Source organism: Drosophila willistoni, unplaced genomic scaffold, assembly GCF_018902025.1.
Source record: "Drosophila willistoni isolate 14030-0811.24 unplaced genomic scaffold, UCI_dwil_1.1 Seg150, whole genome shotgun sequence".
In the NCBI taxonomy this organism is placed as follows: domain Eukaryota; kingdom Metazoa; phylum Arthropoda; class Insecta; order Diptera; family Drosophilidae; genus Drosophila; species Drosophila willistoni.
In genome coordinates, this window is record NW_025814110.1 from 343004 (window position 1) to 366332 (window position 23329).

Genomic DNA, 23329 nt, shown 5'->3' on the forward strand with positions numbered 1-23329 from the left:
CCATCTTGCCGAGTTGAAAGCATTTTTAACGTCTAGTGTGGCTATTAGGCAGTATTCTTTTGATCCGCCTTTCCATTTATCGCCAGCAATTGCGTTTCGAGCTGTTTTTACCACTTTCTGAATTGCATCTAGTGTAGATCTTCCCTTGCGAAAACCAAACTGGTTTTCGGAAATTGCTTGGTTGGCCAGCAAGGCTTGGTCTAGCCTGTCCACTACTATTCTTTCTAGGAGTTTTCCCGTCGAGTCTAGTAGGCAGATGGGTCTGTAGGCAGAGGGCTCTCCCATTTGTTTTCCTGGTTTAGGCAAGAGCACTAGGTTCTGCTTCTTATATAGGTCGGGGAATATGCCATCGTTGAGACATTTGGTGAAGGCGAATGCAAAATTTTCAGGGTACTGGAAGGCAGCAATCTTTAATGCCTCGTTCGGGATACAGTCGGGGCCAGGAGACGAATTGATTTTAATGCGTCCTACAGCTGTTAGTACTTCTTGTGATGTGACCGGCGGTATGCCTGCTACATCGTAGGTAACTGTGACAAAATTGCTAAGTGCCTGGGGGGGAAATAGTTCCCTTACTATTGCATCCATTTCGATGCTAGAAGGTTGTTCTATGCGCTGGAAAGATTTTAGCCTCTTCATAACAATTTTATATGGCCTGCCCCATACATAATTTGCTGCTTCTGTGAGTAGTGCGTCGAAACAAGCCTTTTTGCAACGGCGAATAGCCATCTTAAGCTCTCTGCGCTTCGCCTCAAATTCTAGACGGTGAGACTCAGAGTCTTCACTACCCCGAGTGCGCTGGGATCTCCTTCTGGATCGATGACACATCTTACGGAGTTTGGCAATCTCTTCATTCCACCAATATGCTGGTCTGTGGTTCTTGGGACAGGCATTTTTCCGGAGCATGCAGGCGTTACACGGCTCGGTTAGCCAGGCGTTAGGCTCGTCTGCTGTATATGCCTCGATATTGTGCTGCTCAAGAGTTCTAGTGAAGACTTGGACATCTAACATCTTCGAATTGAATATTTGGGGTCTCTTTATCTGCTGTTCCGAACGCCGCTGATTATCAATTGTGCAGATGATTCCATTGTGGTCGCTAGCTGTGTAATGGGGACTCAATACCCACCGTGCATGTGTGCAGAGTGCACTGGTGACGAATGTTAGATCAATTATAGATCCTATGTTGCCCCGTTGGAATGTGGAGCCGTCGCCTGTGTTTAGGAGCGCCAAGTCGGATGACGCGAATGCTTCAAGAAATGCTTGGCCATGCGTTGAAGTCCCCAGCAACAATTGCCGGCTTGTGGCATCGGATCTGATCCGAAAGCTCTTCCATTACACCGCCGAATTCTCCGAGGCTATGAGGGGGGTAGATAGCAGCTAAAAATGCAGTATTCTCTTATTTTGGCTCTTACAAAACCGTTGAAGGATGCAGAGAATTTTATCTGGCACGGTGTGGTCCCGCGTGCCCAGATCGCGGCTTTACCCGAATTGTTTTGTGCCCATGTCGTGAAGGTAACATTTTTATAAGGCTCGCTGATGAAAGCAACGTCTGTGCTGAGCTCTCTGACAGTCTGTGACAGCAGGTCTTGTGCTGTCTCGCAGTGATTGAGATTTATTTGAATAATTCTAATTATTGTTTTGTTGTTGATGTTCCTTTCGGCCCGTAAGGGCACCTCTGACTACTTGCCGTGTGCTAATAATAAGCGATTCCACTGGCAACACAGAGGCAACATGAAGGGCTATTATTGCACTCTTTTATCTTGTGACCCGATTTGCCACATCTCAGACAGAGGCCAGTTCGATCTGTTTCGCTGGTGCATTTGGACGCGATATGGCCGTATTTAAGGCACCTTCTCGGGGTATTGTCTAGGCGTATGGGGCAGACGTTCCAGCGAACCTTTAACTGCCGTAGTTGGGACGCTTACTGTTGCACTCTAGCAGCCTGAATAAGATTTACGCAGATTCTTAATGACGGTCACGCCGATCTTCACCTTACGCCTGATCCCGAATGCTGCTACTATATCTTCTTTGCTGGTTTCCCCATCAAGCTCTCTGATATCCTGCCTGGTTTCGCTTATCAAAGCAGAGGCTTCAAACTGGCTGCCCAATGCAGCGCCAATATCATCGCTTATTTGGTTTAGACTAGTGGTCGGCACGGCCCATTCCCCGGACTAGGGCCTAGCTCTGCCGCAGCGCTGCCATCTTACATACACTGTAAATGCTCGTTCGGCAATGGCACTTCGGAAACAATTCGACTTGATTATCAAAAAAAAAAATAGTCCACATGTCAAAAGTACACTTAAAAAAATGTTTCTTGACAACTGAACAAATTTATTTTTTCTTAATTAAAGTTTTGGATTTGATGCAATGCTTTATTTTCTATCAAATTCCTTTAAAGCTAGTTATAATGCATTAAATAATAATTTTACATTACTTTTATGACCTAATTATAATGAACATCTTGAACATATCGCTGTATGTTAGGTCGCCTCTGTTTGCTATCAAAATAGCGTCCGGCCTCTTTTTGCCATGTATATATTTATGTATATATTTTGCCAGCTTTTGCTTTTGAGCCGCCACCCTTCTTCTTGTTTTGTTGGTGAGTTTCTGGTTAGTCGATCAGTGCGCAGTGGGCTTGTCGCTGTAGATGGCTTTGTGATTTTCGCGTCATTTTTCTTTTTTTTTTTGGCGGTGTTTTGCGCTGGGGCGCCGAATACTCTCTTTGGCGTTTGGGAGAGTCACTAGTGTTTGTCGCTGCGGGGACTCTATTGCGCCCATTTGCCTTTGGGATCATCTCTGTGGCTGCGTCTTGCCTTTGCGGGGCTCTTTGGAATTCTCCAGCTAGGACTCTGTGGCAGAGAAACTCGTACAGTTCTTTCATTTTGACGATAGACTGTTTAGTACTCAGGTTAATATGCGTCACTGGCATTTTATTATCGTCTCTGTTGTTGAACGTGAAGTCTAACTGCTATACTAGCGAACCTAGTTCATCTAGCTCAGCGATATGTGACTTCACTGGAGGGCTAGACGCTGCTGGTTATTATTTGCGGATTTCCCAGAGGCGCTTCCTGCCCGATATTGGCTAGGGGCTCCCCTTATTTCTGTCGTTTCCCAACACGATCAGCCAGTGGATACAATTTCTATGTATGTACCTACATACGTATGAATGTAACGTACATTTTTCTCATTTAGCCTTGAAAACGCATGTATATTATATTATGTATGTATATTGTCTGGATGTTGACGCGTACAATGCGATGTTCGTTCAAGTGGCCCATACGACACCTGGACATAGCCTGTTTCGCGCGAGCCCAAGCAGAGCGCTGTCCACCTCCCGCCCGACCGACCGTGGGGCGCAGCCGCATATCGGCACGAAATAGATGTTTTCACAGGAGAAAGAGAGGTTCAACTGGTTCAATAGCTCAGGAGAGTCTATTTCACCTATTAAATAAAGATAGCCTATTTATGAATAAAGATAGCACCAAGCATTACTCTACGATTAATTAAAGAAGGAAGATTGATTACAAGAAGCCTACTGGAGTATGATGGCAAATTGACATTGTTTTTAAACAGAAGTTTCACAAACCTAAGAACAATCATAGCTTTACTAACTTTAGTAGAACTGTAGTATGGGGATTAAAAGTTAATTTATGGTCCATAATAACACCTAAGTCATTAATAATATCTAACCGCTCTAAGGCAGTGTCGTTAAGATAATAAGTTCCTAAGTATGGAGTGCATCTATAAAAAGACATTACTTTATATTTAGAGCCGTGAAGGTTTAATAGATTGGTTTCACACCAACTTTGAAGATCATTAAGATCCGATTGAAGTAGGCAAGAAGACGATATGTCTTTAAAACTGGGGTAAAGCTTGACATTATCCGCGTACATAAGCACCCGAGAATGTGACACTACCAATGGAAGATCATTTGTAAAAAGAGTGAATAGCAATGGACCCAAATAACTACCCTGAGGTACTCCAGAGGTCACTTGGATGGTCTTAGAAAATGAAGACTTAAAGAGGACCTTTTGTGTACGCTTAGAAAGATATTGAAGAATCCAATCTAGCAAAAGGCTGGGGATGCCAAGTACGTTTAATTTATATAAAAGCAGAGTATGATTAACAGAGTTAAAGGCCTTGCTGAAGTCAGTATAAATGACGTCAGTTTGCACGGCAGTCTTGAATCCTTTGATCAAGTGAGATGTAAATTCTAATAGGTTAGTAGTTGTCGATCTACGTTTTTTAAGCCCATGTTGGGATGACGAAATAATTGAGCTACAAAAATGCTGCAATTGAGATGTTATTATTTTCTCAAATGCTTTTGGTATGGCAGAAAATTTAGAATTACCCCTATAATTGGAGGCTTCGGCCTTTTTCCCTTTTTTATGACGACGAATTATATATGAATCCTTCCAGATAGGCGGGAAGGCGGAGGATGTGACGGACAGTGTAAACATCTTAAGTATTGGCTTACATAGGTCCTCTGCACAAAACCTTAATATGCAGCCTAGGATCCCGTCAGGACCAGGTGCATATACTGGTTTGACGGAACTGAGCACGCTAAGAACTGAACTTTCATCAAACACAGGGTCTAAAATGCAATTAGACGATTGCAAGTGATGAGGATAAGGAGGATTTGCTTGATAAATCGAAGAGGAATAAGCAAACATATCGGCAATTGCCTGATCAATCTCTGCTTTATTGTTTTTGAAAGACAAGTAAGACGGGTGTACTGATGTCTTACGTTTTACATTCACAAAGTTATAAAATTGCTTAGGATCGCGAGAAAACCTATGTGTACATCGCTGAAGATAGTCCTTATAGCATTGTGAATTTGCACCATAAAATTTGATCCAGCAACTACATATAGAGAAAAATTTGATGCTTTACCGGATTTTTTAAATCTTTTTTAACATCATGATTTTACGTTCTTCAAGTTACATAACTCACGTGAGAACCAAGGAGGTCTATCACACCATCCTTGAGTCACACGCGGGACACAAACATCAAAGAACGACTCAAGAGTTTTATAGAAGACAGAAATGGCAGAGTCCATATCTGTGCAAGTATGCAGATATGTCCAATCCTTAGTTAACAAGAGTTTTTTAAGATTAGTAAAGTTTGTCTTGCGAAAACATCGGGTTGGAGGCATCGAGTTATTATGTCGAGACATAACCCCAAAAGGAAGGTCAATGGTTACATCCAGAGTTGGATGAAAGTTGTCTTCGGGGATAACTAAGGGATCAGTCCTGGAAACATCGCAGTTGGAAGAATCCAACACAAATACCAGATCTAGTGATCTGTTACGACTATTCCGGACAGGATTTATTTGAGTTAGGGACAACTAGAGCAGACCATCTATGAAACAATGTGACAAGGATGGCAACAGTAATAAAGAATCATATGAAAAGGTCCAGGCAATCTCAAGTAAATTAAAATCTCCCAGAACAACGAGCAAGTCTTTGTCAGAGAGATATGAGGAAATAAGTTGAATAGCTTCGAAATGGTGAGTGTATACTGCCAAGTCGGACTGTGGTGGAATATACGAACAAGTAATATAGGCAGAAAAGGAATTAAACGAAATTTTAACACAAACAAATTCAACCTCCTGACTGGACAATTTCAGACGAGAACGCCGAGTCAACAGCGATCAAAACACCACCACCATTACGGATAGTCCGATCATGTCTATATATTAAATATTTTGAGGGGAAAATTGAAGCATCGGCAATATCAGGCTTCGGCCAAGTCTCAGTAAAGGCAAGAATATGAAAGTCAAAAGCTAGACTATCATAGAGTCTAGAAGGAAGGTTATCCACAGAGGCAGGTAGCAAGCTAATCGGAGGCCGATTCTTCTTTTTTATTGTACCTATACTCTTTTACAACAAGGTGTTCCGACCAAAAATCTTTATGACATATTTGGCCAAAAAGATCTGGGGAGACACTTATTTTAAAGGACGAAATGTCCCGAGTATATAAAAAACGGAACTTTTCCACAGCAATGCTTGGTGCTTGAACTTGTGAGGAACATTATAGATAATAATAATGTCCCACACAACAAGCAAGCAGCAACATAATCCAAACGCTGCGATGGTATAGATATAAAGATATAAGATACAGTCGACACTCAAATAATCGGAGTCACGATCAAAGCGTACGATATACACGCATGCACCATTGGGACCGGTCGAACTCAATCAAAGCATACGATATACGATCAAACTCGAGTTTGACCAATCGAACCACAAGCAACCGCTGACAAATTTCATCCAAGCGGGAAGATGAGTGGGAGGCGTAACACAAGAAATCGGCTACACCCAAAAAACGAAAGCGCGAGTGAGACGAATCTTGAGGGCATTGGCCGCATATCGAGACTCAAAAGCGCAGAGTGGAAAAGATAATAAGAGAAATGCATGCACTTGTCTAGCATGCGTGGCAGTGTTGCCATTTTAGCTTATTTCAAGCTAGATCTAGCATATTTCAAACCTCAATTGCTTGAAAATTTCTGAAAATGCTTATAGCCTGAAATCTAGCTTATTTTCTATTACAAAATGCTTATTTTAGCCTGAAAAAAATTTGCTCCCAAAACATTGTTTTTTATAATTGATACTTCTTTTTGGTAATTTTAAGAGTGTAATCGATTAAAAATCGAAAAATCGCGTTTTGGTATTTTTTTGCACATCACTTATTGTAAGCGTGTTTAGAAATTGTGTTTATTGCTGTGGTTAATAAAATGCCGAAAACTATTTACAAACAACATTTTCGCGATGCATGGCTGGAAGATTCGGAATTTAAGGAGTGGTTGCGAAAAGTGCCTGGCGACCAAGGCAAAGCATACTGCTGCTTTTGTAAATGCACAGTCTCTGCTAAATTGTTTGACATTCGACAGCATGCAGCAGCTAAAAAGCATAGGGTGGCAGTTGGTGCAGGTACTCAAAGCAACAAATTAAACTTTGTTAAAAAATCTTCGAAAACGGAGGAACAAGAAGCGGCATTATGCTTATATATCGCTGAGCACTCGTCCATAGCGCCAATTGACCATTTGTCGCAGTTATGCTCACAAGAATTCAAGGCCTGTGACGCTGCTGTCCAAATTAAATTAAAAAGAACAAAATGCACCGCAATTATAAACAACGTCTTGGCTCAACACTTTAAGGAGGACCTACAGAGGGACATTGGCGCATCAAAATTTAGCTTAATGCTGGACGAGTCCACTGATATACAGCTGCGAACTTAAAAATAGCACCACTTGCTCAGGTTTTGTTTCCAATGGATTCTTAGCTTTAATCAAAGGTTTTTAGGAACATGTGAATACATTTTTAAATGTAAAGTACTTACTACTAATGAAAACAAAAAAAAAATTATAATAATATTCAGCGTTTTCAAAGTTCTTTAAGGATCTTCTTGACCTACTCAAAAAATACCCGAAATTAAAAATAGCACCACTTGCAGTATTTTGCAAAATACCGTCATATTTCGCAGGGTTGCATTGTAAAAAACACGTGTTTAAGAGACCCTGGCTTAAGGTCAATTTTAAAAGCACTGGCACTAAAAAAAACTCCGAAAAATATAAGTGTAATGGGTCGCGGAAAACATTGCTCTGTGGAAAAGCGGAAGCTCATCCAAAGCCTGATTTTGGAAGGAAAGTCATATCGTGAAGTTGGAAAACTGCACGGTTGTTCCAACAAAATGATTCAAAATGCCATAAATTTTAAACCGAAGCCTGAAACTCGCGGACGAAAGCCAAAACTAAAGCAACAAGAAGTACGCCGCTTAATCAGAGAGAGCAATAAGGATCCCTTTAAGGCTGCAACCGACCTGAAAAAGGACTTGAACATTTCAAGTAGCGTCCAAACAGTGCGAAAATACCTGCGGCAGAACAATCTAAAAGCCTGTAGCCCCAGAAAGGTTCCACTTTTAAACGCGAGACATATTTCCAATCGACTAAAGTTTGCAAAAAGTCATGAGAATTGGCCAGTCGAAAAGTGGAGGAACGTACTATGGACTGATGAAAGCAAAGTTGTTATGTATGGTGGAAAAGGCTCCAGAGCATTCGTCCGGCGTCCACAGAACTTGGAATTCAATTCCAAATACACAATAAAGACTGTTAAACATGGAGGGTCCAGTGTGATGATATGGGGCTGTTTCTCGTATTATGGTGTCGGTCCAATATACTGGATCAAAACGATTATGGATCAGCATGTGTATGTCAATATCTTGGAGACGGTGATGCTGCCATACGCTGAGGACAATATGCCGCTAATATGGGTCTTTCAACAGGACAACGACCCAAAGCATACCAGTAGGAAAGCCAAGCAGTGGTTCTCGGAAAATTCTCTTAATGTAATGGAGTGGCCGGCACAGTCACCAGACCTAAACCCCATTGAAAATCTTTCGTCTGACATTAAAAAAGCTGTTGCTATTGCAAAACCAACCAACAATGAGGCGCTTTGGGAAGTAGTCCAGGAGTCCTGGAACAAAATTCCGGTCAAACGCTGTCAAGACCTGGTTGACTCAATGCCAAGACGTTGTGCAGCGGTTATTGCCAATAAGGGCAATGCAACCAAGTATTAAGTTTATAGTTTAATAATATGTTTAATAGTTAATCATAACTTGTTAATGAATTTTGTTTTTTTTTTATTTTTTTTTAATTTTGAGTAAATATTTGAAAAGTGGTGCTATTTTTAGTTTCGGGTATTTTTTGAGTAGGTCAAGAAGATCCTTAAAGAACTTTGAAAACGCTGAATATTATTATAATTTTTTTTTTTGTTTTCATTAGTAGTAAGTATTTTACATTTAAAAATGTATTCACATGTTCCTAAAAACCTTTAAATAAAGCTAAGAATCCATTGGAAACAAAACCTGTAAGTGTGACAAAATTGCTTGGTAAACATAAGTTATAAAATTTGTACTTGAACTCGTTTGAATTTGTTCGTTTAAATTTTAAAGGGCAGTGTTTACATATATATGTGTGTCTTCTTTTAATATATAGGTGTAGTAATTAATTACTTCAGCGTTGATAAGAAAATCATGGTGACAACATTTTTAAGTTTAATTCAAATTAATACTGGGGATGCAATGACTATTGCAGAGGCAGTAAAGTCCACTCTTCATAATTGGAATATAAATATATCCAATATGATTGGAATTGGTACGGACAACGCAAGCGTCATGACAGGCGTTAAAAAAAGCGTATTTACCGAATTAAAAAAAAGTGTGCCAAATCTTATACTGATAAAGTGCGTTTGCCATTCCGTCCAATTGGCTGTAAACCATTCGACGAAAAACAAATTTTCCAGACCAATTGGAATTTCTCATTTCGGTTACGTACTCATGGTTTTGCAAAAAGTTCCATGTGGCAAATGAATTACAAAGTTTTGTATGAGTGTATAAATAATGGGCAGGTACATGTTTATATGTTTTTGTGGAGTTTTGTCAACCGTGCTCGTCAAAAAATTATATGTGTTTATGTTTAATTTCAATGTTCGTCTCATTTTTTTGTAAGTAGACTAACCTTCTTTTAGTTTCGTATTAGCCGTGTAAATATTTTATGGTATTGACTCTTTCTTTGTTGTAACCTAGGTACCCTTAAAAATTCCGAATTTGTGAGACAAGGTGGTTATCGATAGAAACTGCAGTTTCACGCATAGAAGAGCAATGGGATGAGCTAAAACTCCACTTTGGTTTAGCTGCGAGTTCCGAAAAGTGCCACAAGGCAAAAATACTACATGGGCTTTACTGTGATAGTAAAAACAGGCTTTATTTAATGTTTTTAAAGCCAAACACAGCATGCAGAATTTAAACAAATTATTTCAAAGTGAAGAGGCGGAATCCTCAAAACTACTTAATGAAATCATAACTTCTATCAATTCGCTCAAATCCAAAATAATACCTCCCGATGCGAATATAGATGTTATAAAAGATGATTTAAATTGTGCCGTTTCTGATTTGTATATGGGTTATGCTTTTGAAAAAGAAATTAAAGAACCTCAATACATGGACGACAAGACTGAAATTAGAAATAGGTGCATGCACTTTATAAAGGAGCTTATTATCCAGCTCAGAAATAGGTAAGCTTTAAAAACATTTGATTAAAATAATATATTATCTATTCTAATCTTCCATTCAAATTTCAGACTACCTGATAACTATGAGGTATTAAATAAATTGCAAGTTTTTTCGGTTGAAAATGTACTGCGAACAACCAAAAATACAGAAGATATTATATCTGTATTAAAAAATGTTCAGTGTGAAGAAATAGATAAAATTATGTGCCAATTTGAGAAAATTCACCTAATTCCATGGGAAAATACAAGGAATACTATTCAGTTTTGGGCTGAAGTATTAAATTATAAAGATGCGGGCCAAAACAAATCCTTCGAAGAAATTGCATTATTTGCAGTAAAAATCCTTTCGTTACCGTGGTCAAATGCAGCGGTTGAACGTGTGTTCAGTCAAATGAACGTTATTAAAACCGAGCTGAGGAATAAAATGAATGTGAAAACGCTCAACTCAATATTAAGCATACGGTTTGTTTTAAAAATGTTTAATTGTTCAATGTATACTAATCAATTATTTAAGCAGATATGGATTGCGTCGTCATGGCAAATGTTGCCATAACTACCAGCTGCCCACATATTATTTAAATTTAATCCGTACAGCCGAAAAATATTCGGACTCTAATAAAGATGAAGAAGTGGATGAAATAATTCCATTTATTTAACAAAAATTCTAATTTATCTGGTGTTTTTTTGGTTAGCTTATTTTTTAGCCGATTTTAAATTTTTTTAGCTTATTCTAGCTTCTTTTTTTTGTAAATATAACTTATTTTGACCCTTAAAATCTGGCAACACTGATGCGTGGGGCCCATGGAGCGAGATGAGGGAGAGCAGACACACGTACACACTATGCGTGTACGAGAGAGAGAGTACCGGTGGCTAATGCAGGTGCTCTCTGACTGCGCTGCTCATCAGAGCCGAGCGTGTGGAGATCGGGCGAAACCGAAGCTCAAAGAGAACAAAAGTTGTGGGCTAAGCAAGCTCAAGAGACGGGTGCGGGGTGAATCGTGCCCGAGACCAATGCAAGCGAGGGCGGCTTGTGATGTGTGAGGGGAATATACAAGTTGAAGAAGGGGAAATGAACCAATGTTCATTCGACTTGTTCTCAATAGAAAAACCCATATCTGGTGCATGAATTATGCGCGATATGATTAAATAAGATACTAGCATGTAAAATAATCGTACTAATTAATATAAAACATAGACTAAGTTAATTATAGTACAGATGTATAGTTGAATATTTAGGTTCCTATATGGGAGAAAAGAGCAAAGCTGGTATGACTAATAGATCAGGGGAAGCGACGGGCAACGGCAGCGTCGGCAGAGAAGATAAGGAAATCAATGAGGAGTTGGGCGCCAATGGGAAGGCGCCGCAAAAGAGAGAAAGGGACAGAAGCCGGCAGAGCGACTAGGACGCTATGCGGGCAAGGAAGAGAGAAAGGGACAAGAAACGGATGGGCGCGCAGCCACAAAGAAAGTGGACACATATATAAATAAACATGTTGTAGGATCAAAGATATTGACCAAAATTCTAAATATGAGATATCACTTAGATAATGTGTAATATATAGGGTGTTGTATATTGAAATGCTGTATAGAATATAAAAATTTAGTTTTATAGAGTGTATTTTTTCACTTTAAATACAAAAATAACTGGGTTTTATTCATTTTAACAAGTTTTTTTTGATTGATTATAGCTTAATACTAAATACTTCATTTAATTATGAAAAAACGAAACGAAAATTATTAATACAACTCAAAAGAAACAACAAAAACTGAGATTACACATTTCTGACACTGTGAAGAAAGTGTTTACACACTTCATTTTTGCCAACTGTTTCGCTCTCGTTCTTAGAAATAATAGAACTTTACCGTTAGATATGCTTCCAGAATTTCTTAGAACAGCTTTAACTTTGTGTTCCTCATTATGTTGATGCGAAATTTTGTTGCATGATCTGCATAATTGACTGAATTGAGTTGAGTAATTGATTTTTAAAATGCCAGGAAAGAGATTAAGTTTTGACGTAGTCCAATTGATTGTATACAATCACCAGTTGGGAAAATCTGTTACAGAATTGGTCGAAATGTTTTCGGTGTCGAGGGCCGGCTTGAGGCAAAGAGTGGAGGTGGCCGTAAAAAGAAAATTTACCAACGGGCAGACCGCCTTATCATGCGCAAGATCGATCAAAATCCGCAAATTTCGGTGAGATCGCTTGCCAAGGAGCTGCATGATGAGTGCGATTTAGTTGTTTCCCATGAAACTGTGCGCCAGGCCATCCTACGACACAAGTATTCTTCAAGAGTGGCTCGGAAGAAACCCCTTTTATCGGCAGTTAATGTAGAAAAGCGCTTAACTTTTGCTACCAGCATGCTAAATCGGCACGCAGACTATTGGGAAGACGTCATATTTTGTGACGAAACCAAAATGATGCTGTACTACAATGATGGACCACCCAGAGTATGGCGCATTGTCCACGGTGATATCGCATTTATGAAGAGCACTATGAATGCTGAGCAGTACCTCAACATTTTAAAGGCACATTTGCCCATGTCCGTCAAGTTACCGACAATGTTAAACTCGAGTTAGCGACATAGACATATACTCCATTGTACCTCGCCCTTACATATCCGTCCGCGCTGTGCTGATTCTCCAGATGTGTCCTGCTGTTGCTCCAAATTGCCGCGCCATAACGGTGGTTTTGCGTCCAGCTGTGGTCCTGTATATGGGAATATGGCTCGCACAAGATTGAGAAATCTACTTTCAGGTCCCGTACAGTTTGTTTTAAGAGGTCCTGTGCCGACCTGCAGTGGTTTAGATTAAGCTGTAGAAACTTAATCCTTCCTGTTACAGCCAGCCTGTACAAACAACGGACAAGCTCTGCTGAGCGTGCTATGCGCCGTATTGCTCCGCTTATGTCGTGTGCAAAGTATGCACGCTGCCTTCTGGTCACATTGCTTTGAAGCGTGATCCTTGCTACCGCAGTTGAAGCATAGCTTGGATGCGTCGTGCTTGCTTCTGCACCGAGCTGCTGTGTGCCCAAAGTCCAGACACTTGTAGCACCGTCTCGGCTCAGTCTTCAGGCGTACTCGGCATATGCACATGCCTACTCGTATTTTGCCCGCCTGCAGCAGCTTGTTCGCCAGATTCGGGTTCACCATCATTGTTGCGGTCTGTGTACCACTGTACGCTTTCCGCATTTTTGGGTGACATTCTGCCGGCAAATCCTCGTCGATCAGTTCCAGGACGGCGAGCAGAAGATCGTCTGCAGTGTGGAATTCTGCGAGATCCTTTATTTCGACCATGGCCTTATCGCTGATCGCCTTGACATCAGCGGTGTCTCCAAGTGCCTGTTTCACTGCCTGCTGCAGTTTAACAGTTGCTTCGTCCGCTGGCTTGGTCAACTATAGGAGTAGTTCCCCGGCTGCTGTTCGTCGAACCGCACATACATTCTCCTTGAACTGCTGGATTCCGGCGTCTGTGTGGACTGACTTCAGTACTATCGCGTAATTGGCTGGGTCTTTACACTTCAACTTGATGACGTCTGGCCTCTTCTTTTAAATGGGTCTCGGCTTGCTTTTCACCTTGTGCCATTTCCCTCCAGCGATGTTGTATTATTTTTATATATGTATGTATTTGTATTTGTATTTGTATTTGTATTTGTAGAAACATAAACTATATTTTGTTTTTGTTAAATTTTCCCCTCAACTCCTCCATTGGAGATTTTGGGGAGGATGGCGTTGGTGATGGTGATGAGGGTGGTGGCGGTGGTGGCGGTGGTGGCGGTGCTGCCTCAGCCGCCCTGGCCGCCTTGGTCACACTGACGCGCTTCGCGTTCGGCTTCCAGGCCTTCGGCTTCCCTTGGCTCTTGGCGACACCGCGCCCCGGGAATTTCACCGGTTTTTTTGGCCGGCTCTGGCCCTGGCCACCAGGTGCATTCAAGATGACGTTCTGAAAATAAATAATCACAAAAATTAGTTAAATTTTGATAGAAAAACAATAAAAAAAAACCAAAAATACTTACACAATTATTAAAAACGAACTTCATTGTCGGTGATCGTGCTTAGAAATGTGCTTAGAGCTGGCACACCCTATGCTTGCAATTTATCGCAAGCTATTTATTATCGATACTTTGGATATCGATATTTTGATTGGTCGCCGAACTTTTTGAGTCGAATTGGAATATTTAATTGAAAATAATCTTGAATGTTGTCCAAATATTTTGCCATGATCTTCTTAGTGAACCAGTCCCGTAATCTCTTGCTTTTGATTTTATTTGAATTTTGTATGGCGCCAAATAGTTTTCGCTCATTTTGTGGGGTGGGCGAAATAACATGTGATGAGTGGCAAATTGAAAAGATGGCTGAGCGAATTGACATTGAACAAAATTTGTCGGAAAAAGGACAACGTAATAGATAGAGATCGTTTGGTGCTGATAGCTAAGGTCTTGCCAGTAAAGTAAATGTGTGAGTGGAGGTTCGAACCTTGGTTTTGTTTTTGGAAATTTTATTAGGGCAAAACAATATATGGACGTTTATATGAAATCTATAGGGGCTCAAGTCCTAATTTTTTTTGTTTTTTTTTTTTACCTTTTTTAAAAAGATAGGAAGGAAGTCAATTAGAGACAGGTCAATTTATATATATACATATGTATGCATTTACAAATAAATTTTAAAGAAAGCAAAAGATTTTGTTGTTAACATGTATACATGTATATGATTTTTTATATAAAATATGTCGAGGCTCGAACCCTAGCGAAGGATAAATTTTTTTTGGTATAATTTCTTTTTTTTTTGCTTCTAATTTCTTTCTCGTATTAGAGAAAGCCTTTTTTTTGTAATAGTGTAAACGAATGTGTCTAAATAATAAAAGAAATAAACTACGTAAAAACAATGGTGATAGAAATGGTCATACATTGGTCCAAGCCATATTTGTTTGCAACAAATTTGTTTGCAATTGCAAGGCTATATGTACATACATACATATATACATATGTATACATAAAACCAGATTTAACAATTATCTATTTCATTAACTTTATTCAAATTTTTAAGGAAAGTCTACATAAGTATATATTATATCTTGAATCTTATTTCTCAAAAATTCTTATTAACCAAAATCACAAGCTAAACACATTCCAGAAAGTCATACCTAAATTCTGGCATTCAATCTTCATTGAGCCGTTACTATATGGGCGAGTTTTTGCCCAACAAAGTCAACCCATTTTTTCACTCATTTTGTAAGGGTCGAATTAAAGGAGGAAGAAGAAGAACATTGGCGAATTGCATTTGCTGAAAATATTATTGTTTTCTGAAGGTACTCCCACATTTATGCATTTTTCTCGAAAACGTTACGAGGAATTTTGCTGAAACTCTCTGAACATATTCCAGAAAGTCATACCTAAATTCTGGCATTCAATCTTCATTGAGCCGTTACTATATATGCGAGTTTTTGCCCAACAAATTCAACTCATTTTTTCGCACATTTTGTATGGGGAAAATCATGGTTGGTTCAAAAAAATGCAATTTTCTCGAAAACCGTGTGAGGAATTTTAACCAAACTTGGTGGGGATTTAGATAAATAATTGGGGACAAATTGGCATTCAATCTTCATTGAGCCGTTGCAATTTTTTGGAGCTATACGAAAACGAAAAAAGGACATTTTCGTGAAGAAATTGTCAATACATGGAATGCCCAAAAACCCCCAAAACTGAATTAAAACAAAAATTTCATCTATTCTTAATAATTTAAGGATTTATTTGTTTCAAAAAAGTTAATAAATTGCTCAAAAATTAAAAAATAAAAATGCAAAAAACTTAACAGAGGGTTAACAGAGGACCGTCGCTAACTCGTGTTTAACAGTGTTGGTAACTTGATGTGTGTAAAGTTAGCCACACTGTTAATGCCGAGTTATCCACAACCCTATGTTAACCCACTGTTAAGTTTTTTGCATTTTTGATTTTCAATTTTTCAGCTATTTAGTAACTATTTTAAATGAAATAAAGTTTAATATGCTAAAAAATATATCAATCTATTGTTTTTATTCGCTTTTGGGGGATTTTGAGCATTCTATATATTTACAATTTGTCCATGAAAATGGGCATTTTACGTTTTCGTTCAGCACAGCTCCAAAGGCACAGCTCAATGACAATGAAATGCCAGAATTTTCCCCAATTATTCATTATAGTCCCTAAGAAATTTCAATGAAAACGTGTGAACGATTTTCGAGAAAATTGCATTTTTGTTGACCACCCATATTTTTCCCCATACAAAATATGCCAGAAATATGCGCCGACTTTGGCGAGAATGCACACTTTTCCAAGAACACAGCTCAATGGACATTGAATGCCAGAATGATCAGTGGACTTTCAGGAATATGTGCATAGAATTTTATTCAGAATGTGTGAAAGGTTTTCGAGAAATATGCATAAAGGTAAGGGTATATATTTGTTCAGCAAAGGCAAGTTGCCGTTCAGTTTTGAATTTCGCCTTTCCATAGGGTGGAATAGGGGGATCAGGCACATATGGTGCCGATGAAATATTGGGTTTTGCACTGTGGTACACGTGTGGTAATAAAAACATTTTGATTTTTTCTTAGTAATTATATTAGATATATTTATGTAGGCTTTCCTTAAAAATATGAATAAACTTAATGAAATATGTAATTTTTAAATTTGTCTTTCTCATTTAAAGGAGAATTGTAGTGATGACATACATACATACATACATGTATGTTCGTGGAACTGCAAACAAATTTGCTGTAAACAAATAAGACTTGAACCATTGTAGCATTCTGGTAGTTTATTCTCGTTGTTTATTTAAATTATTAACAAAACAAATTCATTCGCACTATTACAAAAAAGGAAAAACAACTTTCTTAATTACGAGAAAGAAATTAGAAGCATAGAAAGAAATTTTTAATACAAAAAAAAACTCTCCTCCGCTAGGATTCGAACCTCTACCTATTTTATATATGCATATGAAAAAGATGCACGTAAAAATAAAAATTATAAAACCTCCACTAGGATTCGAACCCGTATGTATTTTATATATACGTATCATATACATGCTCCCCATATACTTTTTATACCCTTGCAGAGAGTATTATAAAATTGGTCAGATGTTTGTAACGCACAGAAGGAGACGTTTCCGACCCCATAAAGTATATATATTCTTGATCAGCATGAGAAGCTGAGTTGATATAGCCATGTCCGTCTGTCCGTCCGTCCGTCCGTCTGTGCGAATGCGTTTTACTCACCCGTCTTAAGAGTTTGCAGTTCCACGAACATACATGTATGTATGTATGTCATCACTACAATTCTCCTTTAAATGAGAAAGACAAATTTAAAAATTACATATTTTATTAAGTTTATTCATATTTTTAAGGAAAGCCTACATAAATATATCTAATATAATTACTAAGAAAAAATCAAAATGTTTTTATTACCACACGTGTACCACAGTGCAAAACCCAATATTTCATCGGCACCATATGTGCCTGATCCCCCTATTCCACCCTATGGAAAGGCGAAATTCAAAACTGAACGGCAACTTGCCTTTGCTGAACAAATATATACCCTTACCTTTATGCATATTTCTCGAAAACCTTTCACACATTCTGAATAAAATTCTATGCACATATTCCTGAAAGTCCACTGATCATTCTGGCATTCAATGTCCATTGAGCTGTGTTCTTGGAAAAGTGTGCATTCTCGCCAAAGTCGGCGCATATTTCTGGCATATTTTATATGGTGATATAATAGGGGGAAGAAGAAGGGGAATTCGCTGAGCAGCGAATCTCAAATTGAGCCGCGAGTCTCAAAATGAGCTCCGAGTCTCAAATGAGCCGCGAGTCTCAAATGAGCCGCGAGTCTCAAATGAGCCGCGAGTCTCAAATGAGCCGCGAGTCTCAAATGAGCCGCGAGCATGAAAACAGAGCGGCGAATTGCCATTGCTGAAGCGAAATTTATTTCTTCGAGGCGCCTATATATTTATGCATATTTCTCGAAAACCTTTCACACATTCCGAATAAAATTCTATATATATATGGTGATATAATAGGGGGAAGAAGAAGGGGAATTCGCTGAGCTCCGAGTCTCAAATGAGCCGCGAGTCTCAAATGAGCCGCGAGTCTCAAAATGAGCTCCGAGTCTCAAATGAGCCGCGAGTCTCAAATGAGCCGCGAGCATGAAAACAGAGCGGCGAATTGCCATTGCTGAAGCGAAATTTATTTCTTCGAGGCGCCTATATATTTATGCATATTTCTCGAAAACCTTTCACACATTCCGAATAAAATTCTATGCACATATTCCTGAAAGTCCATTGATCATTCTGGCATTCAATGTCCATTGAGCTGTGTTCTTGGAAAAGTGTGCAATCTCGCCAAAGTCGGCGCAATTTTTGACATATTTTGTATGGGGAAAAACATGGGTGGTCAACAAAAATGCAATTTTCTCGAAAACCGTTCACACGTTTTCATTGAAATTTCTTGGGGATTATAATGAATAATTGGGGAAAATTCTGGCATTTCATTGTCATTGAGCTGTGCCTTTGGAGCTGTGCTGAACGAATACGTAAAAATGCCCATTTTCATGGACAAATTGTAAATATATAGAATGCTCAAAATCCCCCAAAAGCGAATAAAAACAATAGATTGATATATTTTTTAGCATATTAAACTTTATTTCATTTAAAATAGTTACTAAATAGCTGAAAAATTGAAAATCAAAAATGCAAAAAACTTAACAGTGGGTTAACATAGGGTTGTGGATAACTCGGCATTAACAGTGTGGCTAACTTTACACACATGGACATATCTACGAAAGCTAAAAAGCGTTCTTCGATGTTAAAAGTTTTTGCTTCAGTGTCGTAACGGAGGTAACGAAGAATGAAGGTCGTCTGCTCTACATGACTGGAATCAGGCGTTGCGTCTACAAGGATGGTAAAATTTTTTGCTTCTTCTCTCTCTTTTAGAACATGCGACACAACTTGACCAGCACAAAGTTCTATAAATTCATTTTGAATATCGGGTAAAAGATAGTGTACCTGCATACGTTGATGTGACTGCTGCGAACGTCGAATCTTTTCTAAATGTTCGCGAAAAACTGCATCGTAGTGGCTGATCAATTCCAGAACCCCTAAGAAATTTCCGCTATTTCGCTCTCGAACAAGATTATTTTTTCCTCTGAAAGCCAACCCTCTCTCGCCCAAAAATAGAATTGTATCCAGAATACGAATCAAAATTTCTTTCCATTTTTGGGTTTCATTAACGATTTGTTCATTTAAGGCCGAATCAATAGTTAACTCCTTGTCAATTCGCAACTCCAACTGACGCCATTTTACGTAACACTGCATATGATCTTTGTTCTTCTTACGGTAACCTCTCATGCAATTTTTTCCACGCTTTATTTTTTGAATATCCATCGGCAGTACAAAGGTGTGATCTACTCTGTGTATTATTATTTAGTAAACGGCATGGTAAGCAGAGAAAAGCATTTTTACTTGCACTCCAGATCAACCAATCACGTGGTACCGTCTTTCCATTTAGCAAAACTCTTTGTAGAAGTGATGTAGAAAATGGTTCATTTAATTTATCTCGTGGAAAAGTCGAAGGCATTTTTTGACATCCTCGCCGAGTAATTTCGTGAATCACATTAGGTTGCGGAAATTCCATTTCAAGGTTTCCAATATCAAAATCATTAAGACAGTCATACCCCGCTTTTACTTTGGCTGATTCTGCTGTTTTGTTTTCGGTCGATGTATAACCAATATTTTGAGTGTCATCACGGGTCATATCATTGGAAGGAGCAATGTAGTCTGAATAATTCATGGATCCTTTTCCAGAAGTATCCGAAAGCTGCTGATTCTCTGATGTTCTAGGGATGACTTCACTCGTACTTTGGGGGACATCTTTCTTCGAAAAAAAATCAAAAGCTGCAAGAGTTTTTTGTGATTTTTGTGCTTTCCAGACGTTCTGTTCTCGCTCCGCTCGCTCTTTTCTCTTCTGGCTTATAGATTTGTGTTGATACATTTTGGCTAACCATTAAATTTATGGTTTTCATGATATTTATTAAAAAATAAAAATAAATAAATAAAATTGCATATATACTTTTACTATATAATATACGTTTTGAAATGTAAAGCCGTTACTTTAAAAACTCTAATAACTTTCACATGAAATTTTTTGAAATTAACTTTGCCAAATGATCTTTAAACGTATTTTTTTTTAACGTATTTTGGGTACATACTTAAAAGCACCGTTATGATTGCAAAAGAGCAGACAAAAACAAAAGAAGAGCAAACCGTACGCTCTTAAACAGCCTATGTTGCTCACAGGCACCGCTGGGGTCAAACTTGACTCGGAATACCAAAAAAATATTGTTTGAAATTTGGATACATTCACGCAGATTTATTTTGGTGACAAAAATCTGAGTACTTGACATCACAATACTTACGTTTGTTTCGTTTAAATACACTTGAAAACGTCAGCCAAGCCTTGGCTTTACGCAAATGTCGGAAAACGTGTTCGGACGTGCACGACTTTATTTCTGCGTTTTTGATTTACGACACAGAGACCAGTGATGCCAACTGCAGCAAAATCACTTCAAAAGTCTATGGTAAAAGTGTAAAGTTGGCATCTCTGAGCACTGTACGTTGAAACGCATTCGTGCTGCGCGAAGCAAGAAAGTTTTCGAACGCAAACCATTCCCTAAAAACAATTTTTGATATTGTCACTTATGTATGTATGTATATAAATGAGCCCGAGCACAAGAAAAAGTGCAAAAAGCAAAACCAAAATGGAGTAACGGAACCAAATATCGGATCTTTTTCATGCTATTTTCTTTTGTCCGATTTGGCATTGAATGTCGAAATGGGACTAGTTACATATGTGCATACATATTTGTCTTTAAAAATAAGACGTATCCGTTTAAATTTAGAACTTTTTTCAGTTTTTGGAAATTAAGATTATATAGATTTAAGAAATTCATTATAAGCTATTCACTCCTAAATAAAACAGACTTTTAAATATATAAATAAAAAAGCTTGCTCGATTTGGCGTTGGAACCACTGTATGTAATAGAAACTCTAATAACTATTATTTCATTACACTTTTCGACTCATAAATACATATATATCAGCTATTTTCTGTCTCTTTCACACTCATGACAGTTTTAACAACTACAAAATCACAAAGGGCGACACAAGTCTAACTGTGTGATTTGCCAATGAGAAGTACATATATATTTTCTCTCTTCCTCTTATCAGTAATACGCGCGGATGTTCCATAAGAGAGAAAGGGAAAGCGAGTGTACATACATTTGTAAGCATGTCATCGCTGGTCAGTTACTTCGCTCTACTGTTTGGCATACTGGCGTCGTTGCCATCAGCTTTCAAGCTGCTCGTTTGATATCAACCAATTGCAGAAGAGCTGTATTGACCACTCCAATTCTTTCCACGAGCAAACACGCATTAGTTTTCTTCCGCCATTATGATCGTCAATAAAATGGCGGCACCGATCACTGTATTTGCTTTTCTTGGTTAATTTTTATGTTGTCTTCTTTTTATAGCGTCCCAATAAAATATTGTAGACACACAAAGTATATTTGACAGCATTAAAACTGAATTAGTCTCTTGCATCATTTCGACGAAGAAGATCCGCAGAATCATTTGTTTGCATTTGTTTAATATATTTTAGAGGCAACACCCGAAAAGAACATATTAACAAAATTTGTTTTCTTAATATTCCGGTATTTTAGTACAATTTGTTAACAAACATTATTACATAACATTGCTGAAATTTTGATGTCAAAATATTCATATGCTTTAAATGAGTTTATATGTAGCTGGAAAGCGGTTAGATACTATTACCTATGATCATCGGCCGCTCAAAGCTGTAACACTATATGATCCCTTTTATTTACTTACTGTGGGGTCGCGTGCAAATATATTATAGACATTTTAAATCTTCAAAAAAAAAATTAAGTACAGCTGTGTTCACAAAAATAGGAATGCATACTAGTATGACAATTACAGCACTTTTTTGACATTCTGACGTTTCCTTTTCTTCTTTTCAATGATTTTCAACACAAGAATCAAAAGTTGCATGCTCAGTAAAATAGAAACGCAAAGTTTAAACCTTTACAAAAGTTAAAAAAAGTGAATAAAAATATAAAAAAGTTATCATTAGTAAGTTTTATTTGTTGGTAATCCTGTAGATTATAAAATTTATTACAAAAGTAACAGATTATCGTTTTCAGTGGGTAGAGAAAAACATTGCTCGGTCGAGATGAAGAATCTTATAATTCGCCTTAAAAATCAGGGTAAAAGATACGAGGAAATTGAAAATATTGTTGGGTGCACCCAGTGGCATTTAACGCTGTTCATTTTGAAAAAAAAACCGGAAAATCGCGGTACAAAACGTAAAACGACACCAAACGAGGACAGACGAATCGTTCGATTAAGTAAAAAAAAAACGTTCGTCGTTCACCAAATCAAGAATACAACCCAAGGCCTTAATTGTGATTTGGGCTTGTTTTTCCTACAATGGTGTAGGCCCTATTCATCAAATAGAAGGCATAATGGATAAAAATGTTTATAACAATATTTTGAAAAACATTATGCTACCATATGCTTCTTGGGAGATGCCGCTGAAATCGACATTTCAGCAGGATAATGACCCCAAACACACTAGCAAGTTGGCAAAAAATTATTTCTTATCGGAGAAAATAGATGTTATGGGGTGGCCTGCTTAATTGACCTTAATCCAATTGAAAACCTATGGGGGGATATCAAGAGACATGTGGCAAATGTTAATTCATCAAACAAAGCCCAACTTTGGCAGGCAGTTCAAGAAGGATGGGGCAAAATATCTGTGCAGCGTTGTCAGGAATATTAACCGGCTTAGGTTAATTTAAATGAAGTTCCTGTTGTTTTCTTTAACGTTTAAGTAGGCATTCCTATTTTTTTGAACAGACTAGAATTAAGAATTTATTTTGTTTTTGAGCCATGGAAGGCAATCAAATATGAAGTATTATCCAAAAAATGTGTAGTATTATGAGAAATATATACAAATTTTTATTTTCATTTATTTTTGCCGCTATTTTGCATTTTTCTTGTTTTTTTTTCTCCTGTTTCTGTGCAAGACAACTACATTCCAATTTTTCTGAACACAGCTGTAATTAAGTCAGCTCGCCGACTTAATACTGGTATACTGGTGTATACCATACACCAGTAAAACAAAAATTTCAAATTTATAATAACAAATGCATTTACGT

At 38.1% G+C, this 23329-nt stretch overlaps 2 protein-coding genes across 2 annotated transcripts; one reads left to right on the top strand and one right to left on the bottom strand.

Annotated features, from left to right (window-relative positions):
* Positions 1-12228: 12228 nt before the first annotated feature.
* Positions 12229-12645, top strand: LOC124460893. Its single transcript, XM_047012487.1, has one exon. The coding sequence runs from the start codon at positions 12229-12231 to the stop codon at positions 12643-12645; it is 417 nt and encodes a 138-aa protein (XP_046868443.1).
* Positions 12646-12890: 245 nt separating this feature from the next.
* LOC124460894 (uncharacterized protein C683.02c-like) lies at positions 12891-13361 on the bottom strand. Its single transcript, XM_047012488.1, has one exon. It carries the CDS (start codon positions 13359-13361, stop codon positions 12891-12893), a length of 471 nt encoding a protein of 156 aa, XP_046868444.1.
* Positions 13362-23329: the final 9968 nt, after the last annotated feature.

Excerpts from the sequence above, each read along its gene's own strand:
- LOC124460894 (XM_047012488.1), bottom strand. The coding sequence starts at position 13,361 with ATGGTCGAAATAAAGGATCTCGCAGAATTCCACACTGCAGACGATCTT.
- LOC124460893 (XM_047012487.1), top strand. The coding sequence starts at position 12,229 with ATGCGCAAGATCGATCAAAATCCGCAAATTTCGGTGAGATCGCTTGCC.